Below are 11,481 nucleotides of genomic sequence, written 5' to 3' on the forward strand. Positions count from 1 at the left end.
TAACTTTTAAAAATAATGTTAGCAAAGAATTTCAACATAATCGGTTTTTCTTTTATTTTGATTTGCTGTATCAGCTGAGAAAAAATTATCTATTGTAAATGCGTCGAGCGATCGAAATTCACAATAGTCCTATTCTTCAACGAATGAGCACCATAATACCAAATGAAAATTCGTTCGATCAGCACTTTCGACTACAGTCGAAGATCGAATGTTGCTCATAATAGGGGCCATTATTATTATGAGGAGATTTAGCATTGTGACCTGTAAGATCTATTGTGGCCCTTTAAATCCAAGATTAAAGTATTTCTCTGAGCCCAACTTCCATCGAAGAATTTTAGTATTTGCGCTATTTTATTTCCTCCTCTGGTAAGGTAAGTTTACCCATGGTGTTTGTACTTAAATACGGCTATTTATACAAATTTGAAAACAACTGTACCTTGTAAATGAATTACATATTCACACACTCATTGATCTCCCCCTTGCATTTTGTAAAAACTATATGAAGCAGCAGTTGTGTGACGTTCTCAAATGTGCCAAAACCTTAGAACGACCACCACATGGATAGAGAATCGAAAACTGTGCTACTTATATGCCTAACACTTTTCTTCTTTATATCACCCTTTTTATACCCGTGCGCAGTTGTGCACAAGGGTATTGTAATTTATTTCACATAATAGTTGTATGTAACAGCGAGATGGATACAGACAAATGAGTATATACTCGTAGGTATAGAGTACATAGGTACTTATGAGCTTTTGTATCTCATTACACTAGAAACTGGCGATTAAAGCCTAAACTCAGGATGTATACCGGATTATATATATATGGATCATTACTACGATGGCCTACATTAAACTAACAGTATAACGTTAAGCGGCTAACAAACCTCCAACGAACAGCCTGCGCAGGAATAACAGGAGCTAAGAAATTGTATCCAGCGGAGGCTCTTAATTTCATGCTCTACCTGATATCAATAGACTTCTAGACTTAGATAGAGGGTGGTTTCTGAAATGCTAGGATGTTTGGTCACAGTGTTATTTTAGACTGCCAAAGGCTTACTAGCAACTCGTCAGATTTTAATTCCTTATAGATTAAGTTAAAGTTCCCCACGCGAAAAGAATGGGATTTGAATTCAGTAGTCAAACAAACGTGGCCCAGTTTCAACAAATCCAGAACTGACGAGCTATTAAGAAAGTCATCAGCAGATATATTCAGAATTGCGTGAAAAATAACAAGCCACTGGTCTTTGATAGACCATGCCAGGAAGATGTGGTGGCCATACAACGAGAGATGTAAAAGCTGCAATCAAGAAGAAGCACAGGAAACAATATTTCACTGTCTGTGAGAGTGCTCAAGTCTGGACGCTCTGCGACATAGCACGTTGGGGGAATTCTCGATGGCTAACTTGAAAGACATTGCAGAAAAGAAAATAAACGACCTATGCAGATTTATAAAAAAATTAAGATTGTTCGTCTAATACAAGAGAACAACTAAATATTATTGTGATCGGATAAAATCACATCCAGAAATACACTTGCTATTACCTGCCGAGAGGCGACCGCTATTAGAAAAAACGTTTTCTATTATTTGATGATCATGCACGGAGATTCGTACCTATGCACTCCCGAATGGTAGTCACGCACCAAGCCATTCGGCTACGGCGGTCGCCTTGGTCTCCCTTACTTGTTGTAAATAAAATGACATTATTTAAATCGTTGCTATTTTCTTTGCTATGGGAATGGCAAGCAGAGTATGTGATGGCTTGCGAGCTGTTATTTTAAATGTTGTGGTTATTTAATAAGCCTAACTTGGCAACCAAAAAGCGACGGCCAATTGTAGCTACTTAGTCCTCGCCCCTTTGATGGCTGCCTTAATGTTACGACACTATCGGCTTGAAAAAGTAGTCTCTTAAAAATGCCGAAAGTGCATAGTTAATTATTGCAAATGTTTTGGGTGTTGGACGCAAAGATGATAAGAACGTACACAGCTGCTTTGCAACGAACTGTTTGTTTGTTTATTTGGGAAATAATATAAGACAGATTTGGCACTGTTTGTTGCAAGCAGTACAAATGAAAATTTGGCATTGCCCAACAGCATTGGAGCTAGCCTGGTGAATTTTATTAAAATTCTCATGTTAATGTGACCATAAATTTAGTGGAAGGTTTAAAGTTTTCTTCTACCTACTTTCTTTTGCTGATATGGAGGACGAGTGTATTAGTAAATGGTTTTTGGTATTTGTGCTTAATATGTTAGCAATTTGCCGGAAAGTTGTGGCAGTTGTGCTATCTATCAACTAAGTGGTGGAACTGACTAGCGGTAAAGAGTAGATTATGTGTTTAGTTGGTTCTTGGCTACTGTGCACCGTCATGCCAACATATTGGGGCACAGAAGCAATCGGTGTTGCAATCACAATTAAATACACGTTTTTGGCAAACTTCACTGAACTGAGTATTTGCCAATATTGCATAATACGAAAAGCATAAAAATGGGATTTTATCACAAATTAAAAGAGAAGCAATTCAGCAAAGTAATGTTTTTTGATACACTTCATCTTCATTTTGTGGCTTAGGGCAATCTCTGAGAAAAATTTTATCTAAAGAAGAAGTTTTACCAGTGTAAACTACCAAGCCTAATCAGTTTTCTTCGGAGCAAACACGTGAGAACCATCTCCAGACCGAGACCAGAACGAGCTTTGCATATAATTTTATTAAGAGTAATGCCCAACGGCGTTTTGCGACGATTGAGGAGAAAGAGAACGAATCGCTGTGAGAGCTCAAGGACATACCAAAAAGTGCATATCAGAACTGCTTTGAGAATTGACAAAATCCCTGGCCCAAATGTATTATATCTGAGGGGGACTACTTTGAAAGAAGTAAAATAGAAATTGATTAATAAATAAATAGTTTTTGAGAAAAATGAAATTTCACCTTATTTTTTGAATACACCTCGTATATTTCCTTTTCATTGTGGTAGCGCTGTGAGTACAGAACAAGCATATTATATATTTGACGGAACAAGTATTACTTCTTTTAGCAATAAGTATCAGTCAGCACTGCTACGTTTAAGCCTTTCGTGGGTATCATCTTCTACTTCCTGTTTACAGTTGCGTTATATAGATCCTTCAAAGTACGAGCATATCGCAATGGGGATCCCGTTCGAAATAGAGTCGGTATAGGTGATCTTTAAAAATTCCATATATACATATAAAAGAACAGGGCCAGATGAAAATCCACTTCGCGTGCGCTCTTATCAGGCAACTTTTTATATTTTGAATGCAGTAGTGCTTCCAACTATCTTTTGCTATATTGTTTCAGATAGGATGGCAGTTTTGCATATTGGTTTTTCGTACCATGAAGCAAGCCTCGAGTGTTGTGGAAGGGCACAAAAAACTTTTAGGTACAGACATTTTCCGTAACGTGAAGCCTGTATGGGTATGCGAATTTCATGTAATGTTTTAAATAGTGCCAGAACTTCTAGCGAGTATGTATAGTAAGTTTTGTGAACTCAAAAATGTTATTTCTTACATGACTTGGTACCTAAAATATTGCCTTTACTTAAAGGAGTAGAAAAAATAATGAAATAGGTGGCGAATAAGCTTTAACCTTATACATATATTGATTTAGAGCTCACTTTAGTTTAAACTCGTAGTTTTAAACTTAAGAAGAAAAACTTACTTTGCCACTAAATACTTTCTGATCTCTTCTCTGGATGGCACAAAGCATAAGAGAAGATGGGCGCAGCTTGTCAGTCGGGTATGTTAGGCAATGATCCGTTTATGGAATGATGATGAATTGTATGGTACACATTAGGGATGCCAATCTCGGGAGGTTGGTGTTTTGCCCCGATCCCGAAATTTTTTAAATATATAATTGGAAGAACTAAACAATTTTTTATGTTAATTATTAGTTCAAAAATTGTGTTCCTGAATCTCATGGGGTTTTAGAAATAATTTAAAAAATCTATTACATTAAGATTTGTCTATATTGGAAAATATGTGATTTTAACAGGCAGTTTATTTTCAATTTTAAATGGTTTTATTTTATGGTATCTTTCATGTATTTAATTTTTGCTCATATTAAACAAGTTGCGCCTCAAGATGAGTCCCGAGAGCAAAATTTTCCACTAATATTGGCATCCTTAGTACACATACTCGAATAGTATGTATGTTTTATGCTGATGTGTATGTACTCGTATGTATGTAAGTCTATACAAAGTTATATTGAACGTAGCAACGATGATAGATGCATAATAATAAAAGTTTCAGCAATAACTTAATATCAATTTTATTCGTTGTGACTTCCCGTTATAGGCAGGATATGAAAAATTCACAAATGTACACACACCCGCTGCTACATGCATGCACACCAAAGAACCGGAGGAAGAAGTCAGAGAAACATTGTCAGCAAACTGATGAGCAAACACGCACATATAAAAAGTAAAAAAGTAAATAACAAAAAAAATATGTAATAATAGGAAAAGTAGCAGAAGTACGGTAAAACGGTCCAAAAATGGTATGTGCATATAGAAAAAGTGCGAGGAAGAATAAAATCAAATGTACATAGGAAAATACCATTTAAGGCGACGGAAAAATCAAAGTAGCTGCAAGTATAAGAAAAATATAAAAAAAGGCAATATATGTAATAGTTGTGAAAGTGCAGTTGTAAGGCCGACATAGGAAAAACTTCAAGTTATGAGCAGCTGCCATTAGCCACATGAGGCGCGGTGCATAAGTAGCTATTTGGAAAGTAGAGTTGGAGAGGATATGCTGTTGCTAGCTGTAGCTGATTGCGACTGATGTCGCATTTGCTATATGAGCGTGTGTAGAATATTTTAAATTGACGCTTTTGCAATGGCTAGAGTGGCAAAAATAATATAATACAAGTAAAACTACACTAGAAAGCACAAGATCAAATGTGCAGTCAATATGTGAAGTAGTGAGGGCTCAAAATTTTTTTCAATGCGTCGATCCCGAAAACTGTTTTCGGAATGAGAGGGGCGGAGTGCAGGGTTGTGGCTGATAAATTTTTTTTTTTTACTTTTCGTAAATACATACGTTAATATTTATTATTTATTTATATTTATGTACATACATACATATATACATTATATATTATGCATTATATACAAAAAAGTTAAATATTGAGGAGGATACTAGTGCGAGGCCTTTTCATGTAAAAATTATACAGTAATTTTATTTCCGACAATTCTCTCTCAAAGAGAAAAATAATAAAAAAAGTACATGAACGCAGAACCAGTAACAATTTGCAAGTTTTACGACCAGCTGATTAAATTGTTGGCAGGAAAAATCACAAAAATTAACAATTTTTTCACTTGAGCTACCTCGTATGAAATTATTGTAAAAAGAAAAAAAAAAATAAAGCAAATAAAATGCCAAACAACGAGCTTTAGAATCACATTTTTTCATTTTAACCATAATAATTTGTTCGATTTCCTCTTCGCCTTCAAATGAAGAGCATTCCATTAGCAGTTGCGATTCGCAAATTTTAATTAGCTTTTATTTTTACTTCGCGATTAGCTGTTTTTCTCAACTGCAAATTCTTAGAAGTAAAAATTTATCCAGTAAAACTTGCAACTTGTGAAAATGAAATGCCATTTTACTCTCTCCCTTCCCCCTACTTTGTACGTTTTTTGGGTACATGAACACCAAAATATGATAATTTTTACAATTGTTAATATAGAAACTATTTGCTTCATGAACAGACTTAGTATTACAAACTAACAAGCAGCTGTTCCGCGCCGTCCATACCCAATTCTGGATAAAAGCGAGTACCTCGACACCGAGTCAGTAAAACTCGCTAAAATTTGGCACTTGCACTGATGTGTAACTCCAATCTTTATAAATTGGGAAACTGCTGGATAGAGCTTTTTATCGCTCTGGCTTGAAACGTCAATATAATTTTCCCTCGCTCAAAATCTCCCTCTTTCAATCGTCGTACTGATATTTTCGACGAGATGATAAGATAGTCAATCACAAATACCGCGACTACAAATCAATCAATAACTTAAGAGAGAGAATGTTACGACTAATGGCAGTTAACTTCTTGCCGTTTAAGGGGAACTTAACCAGGAAACAATTTCAGGTTAAGTACTAGGGCCAAGGCATATCAATAAGGTAGCAACAGTAATTCAGCTGATATGACTTTTCTTTTAATTTTATGTATTTTCTAAATTGTCGATTCGGTTTACCTTTTACTTTGTTGTTGTTTAGAGAATTAAAGCAACAATAAAATACCGCCATTGTGATATTCACTGCTATTTTTATTGATGTTTCAACTCCTACTCTGTAGAGTGATGGCAAACATAAGGGGACCAACCCAAAAGAAACGGAAAATAATGACTGCGCTTTCCGTTCTCTTATATGGAGCTGAGCTGTGTGGAAATGCGCTAATGGCAAATCACCGGTGTAAGTGTCTAGCATCGGGACAACGAAAGGCAGCTCTCAGAGTTGTGTCTGCCTATCACAAAGTATCAGCTGTTCAAGTGATAAGCGGTTCAATATCGATCGGCTAAGGGCCCTTGAGAGGAAAAAGCTGTTGGCATTGAAAAACGAGGGGATAGAAGAAGAAGTTAGCAAACACGTAGCCGCGAAATAAAGTAAACAGTAATAGTAAGTAAATAAAATAAAAATAAAAAATAAAGAAATAAAGGACGAAACGCTAAGCCTATGGCAAGGCCGCTGGAGGAACGAAATACTTGGCAGACGGATGGCTGGGCTAACATGGTACAGCAGAGCAGGAACTTCAGTGAAGTCAATTTTTATACAATGCTTTCGGGGTACGGGTATTTCTAGAAATACCTGTTTAAGATGGGGAAATGCGAACACCATACATGTATGGTGATGCAACCAAAGATGACGGTGAACAAGCCTTTGCATTAGTAACAAGAACATCGAATGGTGGAGAATGCGGTCGGTCATAAAACCCATGAAAATCTAATCGCGGAAACGTGGAAAATCATCACTGGGTTCGTGGAAAAAATTCTAAAACGCGGGACCTGGACGCAGGCACGAAAGCGTAGACCTTGTAATGAAGAACATGGAACGTCACTCTGAAGTAATGCGAAAGCGACGCTTCCAAACGAGAGCGAGTTTTTAGTCTTCAGACATACCATTGCTGCCACGGCAGCTTTGATTATGCATTAGCCATTTCAAACCTCTTTATCCGCAAATAAAAAAAATATATTTTTTCAATTACGAAATTCATTTCACAGCCTATGTATATGGCGACAGCATATGCAGAGTGTGAAAATTTCAATGAAAAAAAAACAATCCTAATTATTCTAATTTGTCAAACTCACTGTCATTTTCACCTCGGTACCGGTACTATCTACCGGTATAGAATAAACTTGCAGCACCAATCAAAAACTTGATGAAAAAAAATATATTTCTTTCAATATTATTACTGCGAACCACATCGTTTGTACGTAAATCCCAAAAGTTGTTTTGAATTTTCACTGGCCTTTTCTTTTTGCCAAAGCTGAACCGAAACCGAACTGAACTCTTGTGGCCGTACATAGCCGAATTCAAAGAAAGTCGAAGACGGTGTTCGATCACGAATATTACCCTTTAGCGAATTTGAATTAGTTCAGTAGAAATACTCAACCACTTCACCAGCAACAACAACATATTATCCTTTATTAGTTGTATCCTTCTTGATGTTTTTCCACAAATGGAGATACCTACAAATTGCGTATGATGAGCTTTTTCATGGCAAAAATGCCAGTGCTCGGCGGGGGGTGACCGTTATTAGAAAAGCATTTCTATCATTTGATGTTTTATCCCCGAGCAAAAAAACCAAAATTAAAAAATAAAACAATTTCACAATTAGCTAGTTTTTGTTTAATATATTTTTGAAAGCTTACTACAGAAAATTTCTAATGGTTCTAATTCAAAAATCTATTTTAAATAAGTTGAGCTTCTAATTATCTTCTTCTTCGCCATTTTATTTCATGCTTAATGCGACTGCCAAAAGCGAATAAGCCCCTTTGCAAGTTGCGAAGAAAATATTCAAACTAATACGAAACATGCCACCGACACGAAAAACACGCTTCTTCAACGATTGTTCTAGGCAAATGCCCAGATTCTTTTTAAACACACGACTCTGATCCATCCAGTTGCAGGAAAATAGCATATAGGTTAATTTGTCGAATTCGATTTCGAAGTAAGTACCAAAGTAGCAGGTGGGAAATATTTCCATTACACAGCCGAACAAATAGATGCCATAGTAGATGTACTCAAAGGCGTTACTCACATAAAAAACCATGTAGATGATGACCACACCCATAATAAGACTGGCTGAAATTATTTGAATAAACATACCGACACCAATAATTTCGCCAATTGAGCGATGACAGCTGAAAGAAAAAGTAAGTGCCATATATTTAAAATGCCTTTGTTTAAGAATTAATTCAGCTTTTTTTTTTGTAATTACTCAAATAACATATTATGATCCGTGATAAAATCTAACAGCTCGCGATTATTCTCCTCTGACGTTTTATTCTTATCATAACCAATTCGTGCAACACGCTTCCCCAATAGATGGGCATGTCCAGCCAGCAGAGCCAGACACATACCGCCATACGTGTCGCTGACAAGATTCTCTGTAAGCTGCAAAAACAAACCGAATATTTGAAACATATGTGCCGTCACATAGTTGCCGGTCGATGCGAATGGATCGAAGGGGAAATAGGCAGGATACATTAAGCGCCAATCATAAGTGAAACCCATTACCAAAAGCGTTAACTCTGAGGTTACAGCTGTTCCCAGGCAAATGAAATAGAACAAGTGCAAAACTTTTAATGCGTTCGGTATGGTGACTTCTCGATAATATTTCCATTCGTCAGGTGTATTTATGCGCGTATACAGTATATTGAACATTTTTTCCAAATGACGTATTTTATCTAAGTTTCGCCAAATATTTAAATATTTTAACGAGCAAACGGTAACTGGTACACTTATGGTCAGATTTAGGAATACGTCCTCCAACTTTAACAAGTTTAGCAGGCCAAGTTGCAAATGTAGCGGATAACCGATGCTGAAGCAAATATTCAAGAGTATCGCATAAACTCTATAGAGTTTCGGATACTTTGGATTGGGCACCTGGCCCAGCCATTTCCAAACTATCCAATGCGTGCGAAATAGTTCTTTAACATTTTTCGGTTTTTCTTCGAATGCCATTTTTCTAGTTTTTGTTGCGGCACTCCACGAAGTGACCCCCTTTATATACCCAGAAATGTTGCTAATCGGTTTCAAATGTAATTTTACTGCTTTATTGGCTTTGCCTCGCCCCTGGTTTTGAATGATGACTAATTGCTCACGCCCAGGCAATATTCGCATATTTAATACGACTTTAATGCCGCGCTGCTAATTACACATATCGATTAGTTTAGAGCAACACTTATAATTATGCCCATATATGCACTTGTTTGTGACGAGGGCGTGGTAATAGTCAAATGCACTTGTACAGGGTCCTATAAGTTCTAATTTCCTTTTAGCAGTGTTTCACCATTCCATGAAAATCTTTTATTATACTGATTTTGATTTTACAAACAAATTCAACATTAATGATTTTATTTAAGCAAATATAAACCGCCTTGACCAAAAAGTTGCCGAAACAGGTGACGCTCTAAGTCAACTGATTTGAGCTCTGTTTTTTTTGTTGGGCAGCCACATCTGTAATTAACATTCCTACCAAAATTGTTTCGCCATTACTTGACATTTGTAAGAGTTAGGCTGCCTTCAGTAAATCTAACTATGCACTCGTTTTTGGTTTTTACAGTTTAAAAAATGGATTTGAATTTGCAACAATGAGCTTGTAATAAATTTTGTGTTAAAAATTGATTGTGTAAAATATTTATTTTCACTTCTGGCGTGTTACATATCCAACTTAATTCTGATTCTTACCATAAAAATAACCCCTACTTAGTAGTAGGTAGTACCGAAGCCACGCTACCGACGCCCGCTGCACTGCAGAAGCTCGCTGCGCTGCCCTACTGCTTGCGTTAGGTAAGAACTAACACAAGACTACGAATTGCTGACTCAGGCCACGTGCAAGTTTTTCGTGTGACTTTTGTGGCTGTTTGTAAGATGATCCTGTTTGTAAGACGAACGATCGCGCTGACTTAGGAAACGCGCAACACTTTGGTGAGAGTTTAGTGGGTAAGCATTTTGTGTTAACTTGTATGCCGAAAAATCTTATAAATGCTGTCAAATTCTTTCGGTAATGTAAATAGCCAACAAAACTTTATGAGTGTCATGAACGCCTCAGAAGAGATCGTGATTTCATCGAGGATGACTAACATAGTGGAAAGCTATTGACATTGAAAACTGATGAAAATATTAATCAAGTGAAAGAAAAGTTGATCAATAACGGCAAATTAACCATCTGAGAGCTGGTAGAGGTCTTGAACATTACTTACGGATCCATACAGGTAGTCCATAAGTAGTTAATTATTTGGGCGTGTTGCTGGTTGGTCCCAAAAGAGGGATAAAAGAGGGACATGAATTCCAAGGTTGAGTCCAACATTTATCAAACGCATCACTACTGGACTACTGGAGACGAGACGTGGATTAATGAGTACGACACGCATCCCAGACATCAAGCAAGTGAGCTCCAAATGATCCAAGACCAAAAAACCAGACTCCGTCATTTTCAGTCAAAAACAAAAGCGAAGCTCACGTTTTTATGGATTACAATGGTATTGTACACTACAACTTCTTGTACATCACCAGAAGGTCAGACATTTAATAAGGACTATTATTTGGGCGTTTTAAAATGTTTATGTGAAAGAAAGGATTTGTCGGAAAACAACTCGTTGATTTTGCACCGCTATATATAACGCACCGTCGCATGTGCCATCATTGTCCGTGAATTGCTGACCAAGAAAGAAACGAATACCATCCAACAGCCATCGAATTCATTTGGTATGGCTCTTCGAGATTTTTTTCTATTTGATCGAGTCAAAATCCCATTACGGAGAATATGTTTTAACAGCTGAAGGAAAGTAATGGAAAAATCGAATATAATACGAGTAACTATCATACCGAAGTGTACAAGTTCGAAACCTCAGAGTATATTTCTGCCCCGAAAAAGCTTTTCATAAAAAAGCCTCCGAATGGCAGAATATTGTAGGTCGCTCCTGTTGTGAGAAAATATCAAGCGGCGCACCAGAAATAGGGGCAAACGCTAAGCCAAATACCCAACAAAGGGTCTAAGGAAATATTAGTTATTTATGTATAATATCTTTAAGTCGCTCGGTGACTTTCCCGCTTACCCTGTACATTTAATTTTAATAAAAAAGGTCGAATTTAAAATAGCCAGTGTACGTGCAAATATTGAGGCGTGACTGCTGATCGATTTGCAATGTGACGAAATTAGCACCGACTTGGATTATTCCCACGATTTACTTAAATGCGCACTTTCATAACTCAATTACTGTAGTTATGTTTAAAAAATACTCAGT

The 11,481-nt window shown here is 36.7% G+C and overlaps 1 protein-coding gene across 1 annotated transcript; it reads right to left on the reverse strand.

The window, feature by feature from the left end:
• Positions 1-7,961: 7,961 nt before the first annotated feature.
• LOC129242968 (odorant receptor 59a-like) lies at positions 7,962-9,196 on the reverse strand. Its single transcript, XM_054879945.1, has 2 exons — positions 8,451-9,196; positions 7,962-8,373 (listed from the first exon to the last, which is right to left on the reverse strand). Exons 1-2 carry the CDS (start codon positions 9,194-9,196, stop codon positions 7,962-7,964), a joined length of 1,158 nt encoding a protein of 385 aa, XP_054735920.1.
• Positions 9,197-11,481: the final 2,285 nt, after the last annotated feature.

Source organism: Anastrepha obliqua, chromosome 3, assembly GCF_027943255.1.
Source record: "Anastrepha obliqua isolate idAnaObli1 chromosome 3, idAnaObli1_1.0, whole genome shotgun sequence".
NCBI classification, from domain to species: Eukaryota; Metazoa; Arthropoda; class Insecta; order Diptera; family Tephritidae; genus Anastrepha; species Anastrepha obliqua.

Coding starts and splice junctions, on each gene's coding strand:
- LOC129242968 (XM_054879945.1), bottom strand. CDS start 9,196: ATGGCATTCGAAGAAAAACCGAAAAATGTTAAAGAACTATTTCGCACG. Junction 8,374..8,450: donor GATCATAATATGTTATTTGA/GTAATTACAAAA, acceptor TTTTTCTTTCAG/CTGTCATCGCTCAATTGGCG.